Below are 19,655 nucleotides of genomic sequence, written 5' to 3' on the forward strand. Positions count from 1 at the left end.
CCAATACTTAAGTTCTGAATATAGTCATATTACAGACAATAAAAAACAAATGAAAGAATCTGATAAATCTGCGTGTCGCTGTTATCAATCGCTAATTAGACTTACTCTAATTAGCTGTATTAAACGTCATCAACAAGTTGAAACTTTAGAGCTTTGTATTTGAATGATCCTTGCACAGGCTTCGTGTCTCTGCTTCCTCATCTGTTCAGCTCACTGACAGAAAGCACAGCAGCTCTGTTCTGCTCTGCCTCGCACTGCGCAGGGAGCCCAGAGGAAAAAAGAGACTTAAAAGAGTAAATTCAAGGCTGTAATCACATAATGACTCATATGGGACCCGTTTCCCCCTTAATGAATGGGTCCAACGCCCATGTAGAAAACTCACAAGTGCATTTCTGATGTCAATCTTGCTACAGTCTGGGCAGAGACAGGAACACTTCCTGGAAGAGGTGGAGTAGCACTGCTACGCGTCAAATCTGTCAGAGCAAGATGGTGGTCCATGGAAGTCACTGTGGAAATCCTCCAGGTTTCTACTTTTCCCAAAGAGGTTTGGTATTTTTTCCTGGCCGAGAAGGAGGGTCTAAGGACAGGGGAGTTTGGGACATTAGTCTAAAGACACGGGTTCATAGGGACATTGGCAAGTCCCTATGAACATTGTTTAATCTGTTTTTCACTGTCGCCCCTCGAGGCAACTGCTGTTGTGATTTTGGGTGTTACAAAAACAAATTGAATTTAATTGAATTTAAATGGTCAGTCTAACTGAAAACAGGCATAAGCTAGCAATACCCTATCTTGTTAATTTAATAGATTCAGGTTTTGGCTCTCCAAAACCCGCTCCGCCCGTTTCAAATTATTAAGTCTACTAAATGTAAGGATGAATGAAAAAACTAATTCGGGGGTTGTTAATAGAAGGTTAAAAGCTTGAAATCTCACATTAGTTTATTTGTATAATGGGACCTTTAACAAAAGCCTTGAGGGCTTATCTTACTGGTAAAAAGAGACCTACTGAAGGAAAATTGTCCTGAAATTGCAAGATCTCTTAAAGCTGGGGAACAAAACTGATTTGTCTAATAATAAGTGATTCTGTCTCCATCCCAGAAAGTAAATTGTAAAAGCAGCACTTTGTGTAAAAAAATCAGGCTTCGATCTAATTATTAACCCCTCAGGCTTAGGACGTTGGAATTTCACTAAATGTATTTAATTCTGTCCACCATCTTCTAAAAGGGAACTATCAAGAAGCTTGATATGTTGTACTTAAAAATATTTCCAGTCAAATCAATCATTCTGAGAAGTATCAGGGTCAGTTTGTTCTCTAAACCCACAAAATAAATAGTTACCAGTACCCTAAAATAATATTTTCTATGGATTCCATCTGGACAAGTCCCTAAAACTCATTTCATTTAAATTTTTTAATGAATTGTCAAAACCCAGCAAATTCTCTATCCAATCCAGACCAATCTCCAGAAACCAGCTTTACTCATTCAAAAACAGACATCAGAGTCCAAAACTAAAAAACTGTCCAATAACTGTGCTCCAAAGAGTTCAGGAACAGCTTGAGTCATTTTGAGAGCTCATTTTTTTCAGGCGTTTTAGGAAGAATAGGCCCTAAGCGCAAGGGTCTAAACATTTTATCCGTTCAAATTTGTAAGAAAGAGCCATGTGAGTCATTTTATGATGTTTGGACTCTTTCGGATGAGAGCTGATTGGCTGTGCAGGGATATCATCCTGCTTGTCTGTATGCTGTATGTTATGTATGCATAAGAAAACTAGAGTATCGGGCCAAAGGATTTGTGAATGCTAGGAATGAGTTAGAAAGGTTGAATACCTACTTCCTTATTTCGCTGTTTGAAAAGGAGGAAGCCCAGCTTTCATTTAACGTTATATCCGTCACCAAAAAAAATTCTTATTATATCCAGCTCTTTTTTTAATCATTTTTGGTATTAGGCCTCTTTTTCAGTTTAGGCTGGAGCAAAGTCTCTTGAGTAACTTTAATGGGAACAGAGTGAATCATTTTTTCAGGGAAAAAAGCTTCAGCAATGTCTACAAATACACAGCACTCTGGCACAAATTGATGTCCTTGGACCAAATATGAATGATGAGTCATTGAGCCGGTGTTGGTCAGTAGAAAGTCTTTAATCATGTAATATTAAAGGGTCTTTATATGTAACTTTTCCGGTGGTCTTTAAATGTTATTCCTTTGGTGTGAATGACACAGGATGGCGTTGAACTTATCTGTAATTAGGCCACCACCTGCTTGTCTCCATGGAGCTGTATGTTTAAGGCCATAAGGTGGATTATTCTAGGTATAGCAATAACATTTACATGAAGACAAGCAGAAAAAACACATAATTCTCCTTTAATATCTAAATAGGTGCAACAAAAGATAGAATGAAATAGTACAGATTTCATGCAAATTGTAGAGGTTAAGGTAAGGCAGGGCAATGGATTAAGCATTTCAGGGCAGAGAAAGGGCGGTTATTTATTAAGATGGGTTGTGTTGTTTGTCCCTCCACATTTACACACTTAGGTTTTTCTTTAAATTGCTATTTTTTGCTCAGGGGGTCTGTGATTAAGGGAAGATTAAGGTGCCAACAGAGATTTTAGCTTAAACACAAAAAAAGGTTAAAATATTCAGACAATACCTCCAGACAGAAGCACTAGGCCTGTCAGGTTCAATGTACCTCTATTATTAATAATGACATAGGTGTACCTACCATTCTTCTACTCTACACTAATAGCTCTAAATGTCTTAATTTATATGACTAGAACAAAGGCTTATACCTTATAGCTAATGGTCAATTGAATCGCTTTATTCCCCCTTTTTTTTTTTTTTTTTTTTTTACAGTTTATGGAGTGTTCAGTAAAGCGCTGAATGTGAACCTATGCTAGGTTCAAAAATTAAAAAAAAGAACTAATATTATTTTGCATACAAGTAATACAACACTAAAATACCAAATTAAATCCTGTCTCCTGACAAGCGCTCGAACTCTTTTTAAACTGCACCTCAAAAGCTCCAACAGCAATTCACTCTGGAGAGACAAAGAGACCGTGAGAATGGACTGTTTAGCAAGCTTTATTCGTGAGTTATTTGGCGCTCAGACCCCGGTGGAAGACGTTGCAATCATGGGCACTCCATGATCTATTTGTATTAGATGTCTCCCCCCGGAGCCTGGAGACTGGTGGTGGTAGATGTGAAGAGAAGGTAGAGGATGAGGGGAATGTAGAGGAGGAGCTGGGGAGGTGGTGGGTCGCAGTACGGTTTGAGCGGCCGAGCCATCAGCCTGAGGGCTTAAATGCGACCGCCTGGGCGCTGATTGGGAGCGGGGAGGAGTCACTTGAGAGCGTTGATTGGGGATGAGGAGCAGGTGCAGGGGCCATGATGCAGACGCCCCCTGACCTTTCACCCGCCATCTTGGCCGGGAAAAACTGCATAACCTCTTTGGGATAAGCGCAGAAACCTGGCAGAGTCCATGGTGAAGTGAGGGATCTGACTCTCACAGACGGACAGGCGGGCGCCGCTTGAGTGCGATGATGGCGCTGGGGAGAGGGGTCCTTCCATGGTGGCCTTGACGTAGATGGGTGGAGTTAGGTCTTCCAGGCTGAATTTACGCAGGGTTCATATGTCATTATTTGTAGTACTGTATGTTTTTTTTAATGTTGACTCTGGTCATGTAATTCTTTCATTTTATATATATGTTTTTACAAATATTACAGCTTTGATTTCACCCAAAAAGTTAAACAATCACCACTGCCAGATTTCAAGAATCAGACCATTTTTTTGACTAAAAGGTGTTGTTCCGTGGAATCTTTTCAAGCTAAAAAGGGTGTGGTGATTCAAAAAGAATTAATAAATACTAAGTGTAATTATACAATTTTCTCATAAAATATTTTTTCTTCCAATCTGCATCTAAAGATTTTTTTTTTTTTTCAATAATAAAATGATAAACACAGAATACAGAACACGACTAATGTGCAAAGTTAAAAAACAAAACAAAAAAAAACAGACAAGTAGCACATTACACCTCCTTAGTCTGCCAAAGAGATCCATTTTCAAATTATGTCCAAATGTGAATGTTGTTTTTTTGGTGTTTTTGTTTTCTGAATGTCTGCTCCAATTCCGGTCCAGTCCTCGATCCTGGGAACAGTTTGTCACACATTTTTTTGGTAATGGCCTTTGTCAGTCCTGCTTTCTTCACCAGATCCACGCATCATCAAATGCTATACCGTCCAGAATCATTTTGGATAAGCGTGTCTCGACGGGGCGCACAGTGTCACCATTTACTAAAGACATGGATCACAATTGTCCAAGAAGAAGCCCTGGTCTTCGATTTCATCTGGACTAAGGATTACTCTAATGCTCTTGGACACAGGAAAGGTGCAGCAGGCGGGACACTAAGCCCCATATGGTCCAAATATCTTACTCTACACGATACCTCATGAACCAACAGGGAACACACAAATCCCACCTGAATGGATAAGTGTCACCCATTGGTTTAAAGTCAGTGCTTATATATTTGAGATGCTTTTTTCATACCTGTATTTTAATTTCTTTTAATGACGATTCCTCATATGGCACAGTGTATAGCCTGTTTTTAAGTCGGATGCCATTCATGTTATAACACAAGGCTGATTTACACGTTTGGTGCCATTATCATGTTACGTATAGTCATCCACTAACAGTTCTAAGCATGGATGACAAGGATAGAAAGCTGCATACAATCAAAACAGAAAAGGACCACTGTTGAACAAGTTGCTGTGTAATAATCATTATAAATTATTGTATAACAAAAAGGAAAGATAAGAGGGGGAAAAAACGCAGTCATAAAAGATTACTGTACTTCGGTACTACGGTAATTTATTTAACTGTATAAGCTTAGAATTAAGTAAAACATTTGATTTAAGTTAAGTCAACCCTATTTCAGAGAGAGAGAGAGAGAGAGAGAGATGTGCTGCTACAGCTTAAACCACTGTTTCTTTATTTTAGTGAACATAAATGAAATACGTACAATGATAATAAGTCCAGGAATCGTACAAAAAAGTGCCATATGATATTGCAAATTAATTTATTACGTCGTATTTTAATCATAAAGGATGTATGACAGAAGAAAGGAAATAAATAAATCGAAACATAAACAAATACATATAACTAACATAAAAAGGGGAAGTAAAAGTACAAGAACATAACGAGTCATTGCTTGTTGTTTTTAAAGATAATGGATTAGATATGTTGAATTAAAATTGATCAAAAAAAGGTTTCTTCACACATTTACATTTATGAATGTAATATTAACCCAGTGAGTACATTTACTATCTATTTTGTGTTATTGATTATTCCAGTTTGAGAGAAGCGTAACTGGACATCTGTATTCATTCCCCTTAGAAAAGTACAGTGAGACAAATGGGGAATACAGTATTTGAAGCTCTGATTTGTAACTTTTGTAACCAATCAATTTGTTTGAAAATTCTGTTCCGCTTAATCTGAGATGTCTTATGAAGAAGTTTCTTTCATTTACCAGTAAGCAAAAGTCACTATTTTGGTAAATTACCAGTATATGTTCCGCTTTGTCACTGAAAGAAATTTCACTGGTTAGACCGTTGTTATGGTGCTTTATTATCCTTAGGTTTTACAATATCGGTTTAATTTCCTCTAGATTAATCTTTGGTCACAATAATTTGTTTGGAATTGTTTGCAAATTCCGAGGAGCAGAGGAGGAGTGAGTTGTGTCAGTTTTAGCAGAATTAAGTTTTTCATAAAATTCTGTTACAAATTATGAAGTTGCTTTAGGATCTTCAAAAACAGCATGATATATACAACATTATTTGCTCACATTTCTAGATTCATTCATTCATTAATTTTCTACCGCTTGTTCCCTTTAGGGGTCGCGGGTGACTGGAGCCTATCCCAGTGACTTTGGGCCTTAGGCGGGGTACACCCTGGACAGTGGCCAACTCGTCGCAGACATTACAGACAAACCATTCACTCACACATTCATTCACTAGGGCCAATTTAGAGTTGCCAATTTTTGCCTAACACACACGCATGACTTAGGACGGTGGGAGAACACGGGGAGGACATGCAGACTCCACCCAGAGAGATCATGTGATGTTGGTTCTGGTCCGGGAATCGAACCCATGATCTCCTTCTTGGGAGGCAAGAGCGCTAACCGCCTTAATCATATGTAGGGGACCCATATGTCCCAAAAAGACGATTGAAAGATAATACCTTTTCACAGCTCAACACAGTTGCAGAAATCAAAGCATAGTGTTGGGTGTAAAGGAATGACCCCCCACGGAGAGGACACTGTCTTCACCGGAGCCCTTCCTCAGGACTACGTTTCTTAATGACTATATTTCACGTCTGAACCAACTTGATGCTGACTGTGTAATCTAAACTTGTAAATCATGTTTTAGTTTAGTTGAACTGGTACAAGAACTGGTTTGAAGTGTGTTCATGTCATACTTAATGTACTTTCTCATTACCTGCTATTAATGTGTGTTCGTTGACAATGTTGTGTATTTTATTATGGTCACATGTCATTTTTGCTGGTTTGAGTTAAATTTGCCCAAACTGAGAATAAGTTTGACCAAGAGTTAAAGCCACTCCCACTAGGCCACTCCTCCCAGGTCGATAAAAGAGCAGACTCAGCTCTGCTTCCTCCTCTTCTTTCACCGGCACGTGACCTGCCAGGACGACACACCGGGTCGGGGACCCCCGCAGGGGCCCCTCCCCCACCAGGGAGGCTGCATTGTCTTCCAAACTCGGCTTTCACCAAACAACCCGAACATCTTCATAAAAAAAAATGCACAATTCAACGAACCCTGGACTCATCAAACTCTTCGAATGCTAAACCTGCTCAAGCATCAGCGCCCGGACAGCTCCAAGGACGCAAAGGACTCTGAGAATGCAAAGTCGTGGGAGGCCTCGCTTCACACCTTCCTTGGACACGTGAGACCTGAGAGTGGCTGATATTTACAGAGTGGCATTTAAAGACAGGCTCCCTTGAATTATTCCCTAAAACCAATCAAAACCGAATTCTTAATACCAGCATTTCTTCTAACTAAGTTTTTGCCCAGGCACAGCCTGTGTAACCAAATGTGTCATTAATTGATTTTATATCTTTGTTTATTAAACCACACAAAACCATCCTGGTTTATAGAGCCTTTGTATTGATCTTTATAGAATTATGATTGTCAATGAATCGTGTTCTCCCTTTCAGAGAATGAGACTGAGTAGATATTAATGTTTTGCTGAACAAGCTTCAGATGGTGCCCTTTTAAATATAAATATGAACATTAACTACCTAAAGTGCTACACGTGTTGTCCACGATGAAATGGCTCATCCCAGAGAATATACATTCCATCTTGGTACAAATGTGTGAGCAAGAAACAAGTATAATTACCCTACAATATGTATAATCCTCTTGCTTTTGTCAATATCAGATGGATTGTGTTTTTCATTGTAACTTATAATTCTTTCAATGTAATTTTCTCTTTCTCATATTTTATATTCTATTGCTGTTTCCCTCGTACATGGCAACTGTCTTATACTCCCATTGATTGACAAATTACTAATTTCTCTTGCTACTTCAAGGTTTTATAATTTGTCCAATTGCTTGCTTGCCATATTTTAACAGCAAATTAAGTACTGTAACTTTTGGATCTTTGCGTTTCAAGCATTGAACTTTACAGAGGCTGATAACTTTGTGGTCTGTAAGCGTTCTGTGCTCAATGCTGCTCTCAACTACCTTAGTTTCCAATTCTTTAGAGAGAAACCAATAGTCTATTCTGGATTGAGAAGTAACACAAGTGAGTGACAGTTACAGGGATGCACATTCACCAACAGTGACCCCTGAGTGAAGTCAATAAGATTTTAGTGAAAATGTGTGTTGGACATTTTTTCGACTGTCCGTACTTTTCCATCAGAATAGGCAGATTGTGCATAGTTTCAGTAACTAAAAGTAACTATCTGTCATAGTTAACTGAGTCATCTTTTTTAATAGTGTGCTAAAATACTGAAATACTACATTTGGTGATACAGTATTGACATGCTGTGATATTAATTGCTTGCTGGTTGTTGTTGCTGGTTTAGGGAAATGAAACTTGTTTGTGCAAAACATTTGACACATTCTCTGTTTGATTATTAAAATGGGTGTATTTCATATTGGGATTGTGAAGGAAGAAAAGAAAAAAATACTGTTGTTACAAATGTATTTGGTTCTTAAACAATGCTAGACTTGACGGCCGCATTTGATACGGTCAATAACTAAATTATATTAACATAAATTATTTAGATTTTTCATCCTCTGTTCTGAGCTGGTTTAGGTCTTACCTTAATGACAGAGAATACATTGTGTCAATTGGTGAATGCAGTTCAGACAAATTTCAAACGATGTATGGAGTTCCCCAAGGCTCAACCCTTGGACCTCTTTTATTTAATCTATCTGTCACTTCAGGAGATTATGTCAATCTTGAATCACTGATGCATTGCATGAAACAAGTACATTTGTGGATGTGTTAAAAATATCTTGTGTTAAATGAGGACAAAACTGAGTTTATTGTTTTGGGTTCAGTGATAGAAAGACAAACTATGTGAATAGCTCAATGGGCTGTATTGTATTGAGTATTGAGTATTGGGGTCCAAAGTATCTGGTGGACCTGCTGACTCCTCATGAGCCCCTTAGCCCCTGAGATCAGCTGGTACTGCTTTTTTAGTGGTGCCTAAAGTTCAAACCAAACATGGTGAAGCCTCTTTTTCTTTTTATGCCTCCAAGATGAGGAACTCCATTCCAGAAGATCTAAGTTTTGAAATGAGGCCAAATATTTTTAGGTCTAAATTAAAAACTCATATTTTTAGCTTTGTCTATGATATCATGTGCGATATATCAATGATCCCATGTATTGCAAAATTTGGTGTTATTGTATCGTGAGCCATGTATCGTGTGTCGTACCCTGTGATTTTCTGCATAAATGTTTTTTAATACTTCTAGCGTAGGCCTTGTTGGGCGGCAGTAGCTCAGTGGTAGAGTGCTCGTCTTCTGATCCGAAAGTCGGCGGTTCAGATCCATTGGCCCGCAGGTTGGTGGTGCGATCGCAGCTGCCTCAGGTGAATACTGCTGTTGTGTTGAGCAAGGCACTTAACCTGACTCGCCCCCAGTGTCTGCAAACACTGGTGTGTGATTGTGTGTGTATGGGTGACTGGTTCCTTGATTTGTAGTACTTTGAGTGCCTTAACGGTAGAAAAGCACTATATAAATGTTTCTTTCTGCATAATCATGAACAATTTAAATTGAATATTTACATATTCACATATACAACCGCAATTACATGATTGGATACCCACCTACACTGTATGTGTGCGGCTCCACAGTAATTCATACCAGCAGAACTCTGCAGTACATGAGCTGCCGTGCTGGGAACTGTCAAGTAAAGTCTCAAGCTTCGCCATCAAATAACCCAATAACCACATTCATGAATACATATTCATCAAACTCACGACGCTGCAGCTACACATAAAGCCTGGCATAAGTGCAGAATTTTTGAACAACATATTTCAATAAATCATCAAAGTACTGATGCTGATTGAAGGATGAAATTAGGTTACATTAATAGGGCATAAATCTTCCAAAGTTTACTATTTATCACTACATTACACAAAAAAGTGCAATATATGATTTCCAAAACTTGATAAAAATATGGTCTAAGACAGGCCTTCACCTGTTAACTGACTCTGAATAAAGTTAGCTTTTGTTGAAACTGAGGAGAAGGGTGCTGCCTGCCTACATGTCAGGCTCAGATCTGCAGCCTGCGGCCGTGTTGTTGAGTTCAACTGCTGACATTTTAAATTCTCCCTCATCCTCATTTCTTGCTGAGCTGTCTTGTCTAATAAAGCATATGGGAAAACAAATTAAAAAACATTAAAAAACATAAAAAATATGAGGAGAAGGATGTGCAGAGTTACCTTCTCTGGAACAGCCAGAGGGTGTAGGAGGCGGCTGGACGCACAAGGCCCTGTAGTAACAATGATTATTATAATGGCACAACAAGGGCCATGACAGCTTACTTGCCAAGTAGATCACACTATGATCCAAAAACACTAATTACAAAAAATATTTATACGCACCAAAATAAATCTTATAATTTTGCTTAAGAACAATGGGGGAGCATCTCTGTTTATTTTTAATGTGATATGAAACCACTGGACTACACTTAATATAGGCAATTTAATGTATCTGCTGACACACAAATTTAACATGAAAATGGGCTCAGAGACTCAAGAGCGAAGTCTGTAACTGATGAGAGGAATACCATGGGCTGCATTGATGTTTGGACAGTTTTAGGCACCAAAAGCAGAGTTCAGCCTAAAACATTAAAGAGTACAATGATTTCGACCATGGAAAGTAAACATCTAGTCTCAGAGTGTGGATTAAGCGGAGGCTAAACAGAAGAAAACACAGCAGAACACAGACAGCATTGAGTGTGTTCTGCTGTGTTTTCTTCTGTTTGGCCACCGCTTAATCCCCACTCTGAGACTAGACGTTGTGTATGTTCACGCTTCACATCGTTGTTGTACTGTCCCTAAAAATACATAAGTAAATTGTTGCTGATCGTGTGCTAAAGGGATTAGTAACAAGGCAACAATGCCACAGCTCAGTTCAAACTTTAATCTCAAATTAACAACACAAAAATAATGTGTTAAAATTGTTTTATTTTTTTTCAATCCAGCTACATGTTTTTTTTTTTAATAAACTGGCCCAGTGTTGAATACAGTATACAAATATTATCAATCAGCTACAGTGTAATGTACTTTTCCCTTCTGTTAAATATTGGTTGAATATTTTGTTGTAGGGTCTTGGAATTTTAGAATGGATAAGTGTTATACAAAGTTCGTATGCGCAGGAGCTGTGCCCTTTAAATCCTGATCATGTGTACTTTCTGTGCATTACATCACTACTGGAAAGAGCCATATGAGCTGGTAATAAAATCATCAATAGTTTCACTTGGTCTGTTGCATGCGACTGCTGCTGCAACATTTGGTAACAGCTCGCTCACAGTGGAAATACTAAGGAGGTCAGTAGCCCTTCAAGGCAACTTTTGATTTTGGGCATAACAAAAATGAATTGAATTGAAAAGAATTAAGAAGTGCACTCTCTGGTCACCTTTGTATATAGATGCACATCCAATATAAGACTATCAGCTATAAATTATATTGTGATCTGAATCTGTGACAATCTAGAAAGATCTGCGATTCAGAGATGTTTTGTATAATGCAGCACTCACACTCAAACAGGAGGATTTACCCAATTACAATGTTTGCACTCTCAGAAGGAACGGATAGTAAGTCCACACAGATTGCCACGTAATTACCACCTGTCATTTTGAGAGAGCAAACGTCTTTCAAATTGATTTTGTGTTAGTCCTACATCAGGAAGTGCATCTGTCGTAAAAGTCCAGATGGAACAAGGTATCAGAAAAATCTGCAATCAAAAGAGTCAATGTTTAATCTAAAGCTTTTTCTCTGCAGTTTGATGTCAGGCCTTGCTGCTCTGGATGCCAAGTGTTCCAGCCGTTTGGGCATCATGACCATCTCCTACTACCTCTGGACCACGTTTGTTGCTGTGGTAGTGGGAATCGTCATGGTTTACATCATCCACCCTGGAGGAGCAGCTCAGAAGGAAGACTCTGAGGAAAGCAAGAAGCCCATGACCAGCTCAGCGGATGCCCTTCTAGACCTTATCCGGTAACAAAAAGTCAACCTTTTATGTAACAAGAAGCCAAATGAGCCATATATTTAGCTTGATGTCCACTATAACACTTGTCCTGTGCGGGACTGGGTGTAGATTGGTGCCCCTTGTTGTTGTTCTTGGTCCTCAGGGACATGCCCTCCTGTTTTTGTTCCCAGTTGGCTTTACACAACAGCGTACACATCCATTAGTAATGTTGGACTGGAGCTTTCAACCGCTGCCCTGCTGCTATGGTAACCATGTCAAGTGAAGGCCAGATAAAATAAACGCTAATTTAAAGGCGCACCGTTTAACTTCTCTGCTGGAATGGCTGCTAACTGCTTAACTCCATGAAAGTTAAGTTAATTGTCTGGAATGTTCCACAATATGGCATTAAACACACCTAAGTTAGATTGATTCAATTACAGGTGTTTTTTTGAAAACCATGCATTTTTCTTGACAACGGGTTCGCCTACAGATCTGTGGTCTCATTTATGAAGCAAATGAGACTTGAAGTGTCTTTCTACAAAAAAGACAACTTTAGATAGAAATGTGATGTCCAGTCCAACTTGATCGCTGCCTGTGGGAACTTTCAGCCACGAGGCAAAAGACAATCTGAGCTCAAAGAGAGGAGATTCTCACTTAAATGAGAACGTTTGAGGAAGTTTGTTTGTAAGTACCGGTACACTTTTTGTCAAAAGTGCACATACATTTTACAAATGAGGCCCCTGACCTGTAACTTGGCCTGCTGGCGTCATTTGCCTGTCACCACGGCAACAATTTTAATGCCATACTGTGGAAGTTGAGTGCACCTTCACTTATCAAGGTTTGTTTTACGACAATCCTAACAAAGATTGTGAGTGCCACTATTTTTGTAAATGTTAAATTGTCTTTGATCCCTGCGTGTGTCTTAAATAACAGACAGCTGAGTGTTGTGGGCCAGTAGGTTACTGTACTAAGCTAATTAGCAAAGGTAAAGGCTGCAGTGAGGTTACCCTGGGTCAGTGACAAATATGTTGCTGTGTCATTTGGTCCGTAACTAAAGGTTTTCCGTTGCGTGTCCCACATCACATGCAAAAAGCACAATGAGTAAAAGATATTAAGCAGCATCAAAAAGGGCATCCATTAAATAAAAACAATTTAAATCTGTAGGATAAACATAAAAATAGGCTACACAAAATGTACAGTTGAATTTACAGATGCAGTGCAGAAAGTGACCAGTGCAGTGAGTGATTCAATTATGGTTAAAATGACAGGTGTTTAAGAAGTGTTCATGAGTCCAACAGCAGTTTGTCCCTGGCTGTGGCTCCAGCGTACCACACGATGATGGAGGAGGGGAGGATGGACTCAATGACGGCCGTGTAGAACTGCGCTGGCAGCTTAGCTTTCCTCAGCTGCTGCAGGAAGTACATCCTCTGCTGGGCCTTCTTGATGAAGGAGATGATGGTGGTTGAGGTCCTGGGTCCACGGTGGAGATGGGGGAGTCTGAGATGGTGAGGGGGGGGGCTGGGGGGCTGGAGGGCTGTGACTTTCCTGAAGTCCACTGTCATATCCATTGTCTTCTGGGCATTGAACTCCAGGTTGTTACCACTGCACCAGGACACCAGCCGGTCCACCTGAAGATGGACTCAACCTTGTCCGACAGGAGCCCGATGAGAGTGGTGACATCAGTTTGAATTACTATTATTTATTCTGTAACAATGAAAATATACAAAGTGGCCTATTTTTTACATTCAGATGGAGGAAAAACATGCATTTCTTAAGTAAAGGTGTACTTTTTTACTGCATTCAGTTGCGTTTGCATATCAGGCCAAATGTGAATCCAGAAGGCAGCGATCATGTGCAGCTCTAGTTCACCGGCTCTGAGTGTGTGTTCCTGGGCACAGCTGTGCTTTGGATTTATCTGACAAAGCTCCTTTAAAGCCTTCATCTATCATGCAGCAGACTGACGAGTACTGTCGTGTGTGCCAGTGCGTGCATGTGATGAGCAGTAATGTGCTGCACGCTGTATGATGTACACACTGTCATTTATTAGGACCAAATGTCAAAATGCTACATTAGCATGCTTTTAACTCCTGCAATTTGAGTGGTCAAATGGACTCATTATTGCATGACATTGTCTCTTTAAATTGGCTTGTTCGACACATAATATAGTCTGACCTATTGAATCTCTTTGAAATATTGTAAACAGAAAAGACTGCAGTGATGGGATTTGAAGCTGGCCTGGTTTAGATTCATCTGTTTTGGCCGGATGAGAAAAGTGACAGGTGGTAATGTATGCATCATGATTTGGGATTAGATATTTATAATGTTTAACATAATTTATTACAGTGATTGAGTAGTATGGAGTTTAGCCGTGCTGTTGCCGTGTGAATATGCCAAGCACACTGTAGTGCAAACAACATCTGGGGAAAAACAGGGAAAAACAAGCAAAACATGCAAAACAAGATACACACACATTGACCACAAGGTCAAGGTTATTTTTTCATACCAGATTTTGTTTTGTTTACCTGACAGTTTATTACAGCTCACTCGCATGAAAAATCACCAGAAGACCAAATGTACCTCAATGGAAAATTGAATCAATTATTTCTACAAAAAAAAATCTGCCAATCAATTTGTAGAATGCATTACAACAAAAACAAAAAAGCTCAAAAAGAACAAGTAAGATTTCATGATTACATGATATAAACCACAGAGTTTTTTATTTTCTATATTTACAGAATGGCTGAGCAGCAAAACAAATTGTGCTACCATCAGGCCACAGTCCATTAGATCATAGAACAGCTCTCAAAAGCACAGATTCTACTTAGTAACTGTACTAAATGTACTTTTTGCACTTCAGGATTTCACAAAAAACAAGAAATTCTATATATATATATGGCATATTACACATCTGTTTTATTTGTGAATGTTATGTTCAAAGCATTTCACATTTTGAAAAAGTGTCATCATTTGTGTTCTTGTGTCCCTCCAGCAACATGTTTCCTGCCAATTTGGTCCAAGCGACTTTTCAACAGGTATGTTTCAGTCATGTGTGTGTGTGTGTGTGTATGTGTGTGTATGTGTGTGTATGTGTGTGTATGTGTGTGTATGTGTGTATGTGTGTATGTGTGTATGTGTGTATGTGTGTGTGTGTGTGTGTGTGTGTGTATGTGTGTGAGTGTAAGTGTAAGTGTAAGTGTAAGTGTAAGTGTAAGTGTAAGTGTAAGTGTAAGTGTAAGTGTAAGTGTAAGTGTAAGTGTAAGTGTATGTGTATGTGTATGTGTATGTGTATGTGTATGTGTATGCGTATGCGTATGCGTATGCGTGTATGTATGTGTATGTGTATGTGTATGTGTGTGTATGTGTGTGTGTGTGTGTGTGTGTGTGTATGTGTGTGTGTATGTGTGTATGTGTGTATGTGTATGTGTGTATGTGTATGTGTATGTGTATGTGTATGTGTGTATGTGTATGTGTGTGTATGTGTATGTATGTGTATGTGTATGTGTATGTGTGTATGTGTGTGTGTATGTGTATGCGTGCATACACACACAGAGGAATATACTTTTCTCTTTATGCTTTGTAGTATCGGACTCAGAGAGTACCGGAGCTTATCCCTAAACCAACTGTGGCCCAGCTGTTAGATGAGACCACCACCCGTCGCATTTACATCTATGGCATCCAGGATGACAATGGCACTGACATTCAAAACTTCTCCCTGGACCTCACACCTCCTCCAGACGTCATCATGAAGACCTCCCCAGGAACCAGTGAAGGCATGAATGTGCTTGGGATCGTCATTTTCTCTGCGACAATGGGTATAAAATATATTTTTAATGGTATGACTGTACCAAGACCCTCCAACGACTCATTGGACACACTGGTTGAAACATACTGTACATCTACAATTGAGCAAATACTGCCTCTAAAAGGGGTAAATGCTTGTCAGAACACTTTCCTCTAATAGATATAATAATATAATTCCACATACAATTGTACCGATTTACTGTGATCAAAAACATTGTGTCTCTCTTATAGGTATAATGCTTGGGAGGATGGGGCCCAATGGAAGTGCCCTCGTTAACTTCTGCCAGAGTTTAAATGAAGCAGTGCTCAAGATCGTTGCCATTGTCATCTGGTAAGAGCTGACACTTGTCTACAATGATTATAGATTAGTTGTATACAGTATATTACTACTACTGATTAATGTGCCGAATACAACACACATAGAAGCTCTCAAGTCATTATTTTTATTCCTTTTATCATGAGATAACAATAACAAAGGCACACCAAACTTATAAGAAGCATCTTTCAGCTGAGTTTTAAATAGATTATATAGGTATTTTATGGTTATTTTAACTCTTGTAGTTGTAAAGTTTATCAGAAGCTTTACATCAGAAGATGTTTTGCTGGTAAAAAAAGGTAAAAAGATTTGATGCTAGAGCTGTGTCAAAAGAGGCAAATGTGCCCTGAATATTCCTGTCATGAATTAGGGCTGGGAAATGAATCCAATTTGAATCAAGATCAGAATTGTTTATAGATCATAATTATTAGCTTGTTGTTTTTAATTGTCTGCTCTGTCTGCTTGTGGCATTGAAAGCATGTAGTTTGGAACAGAGTTCAGACTTTGGAGGACTAAATTGGATCATTTTGAGTGTTAAATGGGGCTGTGGGAAGCATTCCTTTGTTGAGGTTTTTTGATTTGACCATGTTTGACCTTTATTTAACCAGGTGAAAACTCATTGACCTGGCATTTAAAACATATGTCTTTGTTAATTGGTCTTTTTATTAATTAAAGTTATATTTGTGGTGCAATTCTCAACCAACCATCCGTTTGAATCAAAAATGGGGATGGCTCATTATGAAGAAAAAAAATCAGGCTTCTTTTTTTTGGGCACATCGCCTAGAGAACAATCATGAATATTGCAAATTCCGCTACAAAAGGTCATTCTTATAATTGGTTGTGAGATAGAGCAGGCATGTCCAAACTACGGCCCAGGGGCCAAATGCGGCCCTCATACAAACTTTTGTTGGCCCTCTGGCTTCCTGCTAAGTTGGTCCCAACAACAATAAGTAGTACTTTTTACTGTGAAATTGGAAAAAGGGTGTGGAGACGTATCAAAACAATGTCACATGCAAAATTTCGAATGATTCTCTTTGTCATTTGACAAATTCGACATTGTCGGTTTGTTTTGTTCTCTCGCTTTTTTCCCAAAGAGGTTTTTTTTGTAGTTTTTCCTGGCCGAGAAGGAGAGTCTAAGGACAGAGGAACCTGGGACATCATCCCTCGCCACCACAGACATTGTCTGACTCCATCGCCACCACAGACATTGTTGATTCATTTCTCCCTGTGGCCCTCAGAGGCAACTGTTGTTGTGATTTTGGGCCTTACAAAAATAAATTGATTTGATTTGATTTGATTTTGTGGACCTCTGCTTCGTATAAGTTTCAAATGCAGCCCTCGGTGAAAAAAGTTTGGACACCCCTGTACTACACGGACTAAAAATTGTTTTCAGGTCCATAGAGTCAGTACATTGTTGACTTGCTGGTCACATGAACAGGATATCATACCCAAATTAATCTACTTAATAACATATTTTAGCAGTGAGACTTTTCTCTCTTTCTCCGTTTAAATGGAGTTCCTGTTTGACCGGAAGTGCGATTACAACAGATCAGTGGCAAAGTGAGGCAAAAGGTCAATGTACTTTTCACATAGAAAAGTATTTCACATAGATTTAAAGAACTGTTAAATTCTAATTAACTGTTAAATGTAGTGACCTTGATAAATAATTGCACTGATCTTTGGCCAGCAGTACCATTTTTCTAGTGACTTAATTTTTATAGCACTGAAACTCAAAACCATGGTCAGGCTAAAAATAACCCCTCAAACCACTTTCTATTTTTCAGTCCAGTTAAAAAAAATGTAGTGCAGTAGAAAGTACAGATACGCGGAACTAGATACAAAAAAATACTTGAGTAAAGTACATTTTACTTAAGTTTTACTTTTGTGTGCAACTCATTCTTACTCTTTGTTTATAGGTATTTTCCCTTTGGGATTGTCTTCCTGGTGGCTGGTAAAATCCTGGAGATGGACGATCCTTCTGCAATGGGGAAGAAGCTTGGGTTTTATGCAATTACTGTGGTTATGGGTCTAATACTCCACGGCATGTTTATCCTGCCTGCCATGTATTTCTTCATCACCAAGAAGAGCCCCATAGTTTATATAAGAGGCATCCTACAAGCCCTGCTCATATCACTGGCGACGTCTTCAAGGTGAGATGGAAACTTGGGTCTAACCGCTCTATTGGTGAAAGAATACTCCCAGTAGTCTTCATTTATTTGCAGTATACTGGACAGTGTGTCTTCTGAACTTTATTGCACACATTACAGAAGGAAATGTGCAGTTCAAAACTAATACAGGTCATGCACAATTTTTTTTATTTGGAAAAATACATAAGAATTATGGGCAGAACAACTGCTATTTTATTGAATTTAAATCTATATAGCTGAAGGAGAATTAGAAAACCTTTTGTATTTTCTCTGTCCACAGTTATTATTCGTTGGCTAGCAAAGTTATTTTGCTACACTTGAATGTAGTAGTACTGGATTTTATATGTTATGTAATATGTACGGTAAGTAAAAAATACATATACTAATGTTCAGACAGAAAATAGTCATTAGCATTCTCAAGTGAAAGGAATAGTCACTTTATAAAAACAAATATACGTTAAGGACAAATATATCTGCCATGTACAGGATTGGCTTGAATAAGAATGAATTTGTTGAATTTATAAGCCTTTGTTTCTGACATCATGCCAGATTGTATGTGTTGTACCACAGCTGTTCTGTAGCTCAGAGAAAAAAACTCTGGCTAATCAAAAAATCACAAGTCAAGTCAGCTTTGTATAGAACAAAGTGTCCTCAGTGAAGAGAGAGTAAATGAGGCATGATACATAACTGGTAAAATAACAATATATTAGGAGTAATTCAATGCAAATGTGTGTTATAAAAGTGGTTGTGTTTTTTCCCCATTGTCCTGTGCAGCTCTGCCACTCTGCCTATCACCTTTAAGTGCCTCTTGGAGAACAATCACATCGACAGACGTATCATCCGCTTCGTGCTTCCTGTGGGAGCCACCATCAACATGGACGGCACTGCGCTGTACGAAGCTGTGGCGGCCATTTTCATCGCCCAAGTCAACAACTATGAGCTCGACTTCGGACAAATCATCACAATCAGGTAAAAGCCCACACACAGACACTGTGGCTTTTCTGGAGGGGCTGAATGTCTCCATGATTTAATTAATGTTCCCACAGTATGAGATATCAAACCTAAATTTATTTTGCATTAATTCCAATTAAAGTTATTTTCATGGCTTTAATGGCTTGTTTCCATGGAGATAGATACAAATAATAAGATGCAATTGAAGGGGTTTAAAGTTATTGTTTGTGTTTGATACTTTTTTATTTTATTTATTTATTTATTTCAATTGTCAATTGCTATGGCAACTGTGCTAGATTTAACAACTGAAACCCATGAATAGGTTATATAAAATAACCTTATTGGACAAAACGTAAAGACATTGTATTTATTATCTATCAACTTAGTACTTGTACCCGCTCTAGTTCAGCAATATGCGAAATAATCTAGCGCAACACATTTTATTTAACACTGAATTAATAACAAATTTGATGGGATTTATAAATGTAAATGTCACACAGATTATGCCTCACATGAGCTTCTTAGCCTGAGCTGTTTTTTGCTAAATCAGTCTGGAAGCGGCTGAAATACTGCGGCGGACTGCCTGTCCCTCAAAGCCACATTGTCGCACTTGCATTGCCCTCCTAGGTGAACTTTTGATTCATCAGGTCCGTCACAGGCCATCGTCCCCCATTTCTGACCACTCCTGTGACTGTGATAACAGTAAGAGGCGCGCTTCATGGCCGCAGTTTGTG

At 38.8% G+C, this 19,655-nt stretch overlaps 2 protein-coding genes across 2 annotated transcripts in view; one reads left to right on the forward strand and one right to left on the reverse strand.

Annotated features, from left to right (window-relative positions):
- slc1a7a (solute carrier family 1 member 7a) overlaps window positions 1–19,655 on the forward strand; it is a 34,060-nt gene that overhangs the window by 9,242 nt on the left and 5,163 nt on the right. The window contains exons 3-8 of the mRNA XM_072441158.1: window positions 11,520–11,735; window positions 14,696–14,738; window positions 15,287–15,518; window positions 15,739–15,838; window positions 17,740–17,973; window positions 18,745–18,939. Coding sequence (XP_072297259.1) covers window positions 11,520–11,735; window positions 14,696–14,738; window positions 15,287–15,518; window positions 15,739–15,838; window positions 17,740–17,973; window positions 18,745–18,939 — 1,020 coding nt within the window. The remainder of the gene's footprint in view (window positions 1–11,519; window positions 11,736–14,695; window positions 14,739–15,286; window positions 15,519–15,738; window positions 15,839–17,739; window positions 17,974–18,744; window positions 18,940–19,655) is intronic.
- The window catches only part of LOC140356311 (peroxiredoxin-1), a 60,943-nt gene that overhangs the window by 3,965 nt on the left and 37,323 nt on the right, over window positions 1–19,655 (reverse strand). The gene's annotated exons all lie outside the window — the stretch shown is intronic.

This window comes from Eucyclogobius newberryi, unplaced genomic scaffold (assembly GCF_026437365.1).
Source record: "Eucyclogobius newberryi isolate DKJ021-1_F unplaced genomic scaffold, fEucNew1.0.hap1 SCAF_12, whole genome shotgun sequence".
In the NCBI taxonomy this organism is placed as follows: domain Eukaryota; kingdom Metazoa; phylum Chordata; class Actinopteri; order Gobiiformes; family Gobiidae; genus Eucyclogobius; species Eucyclogobius newberryi.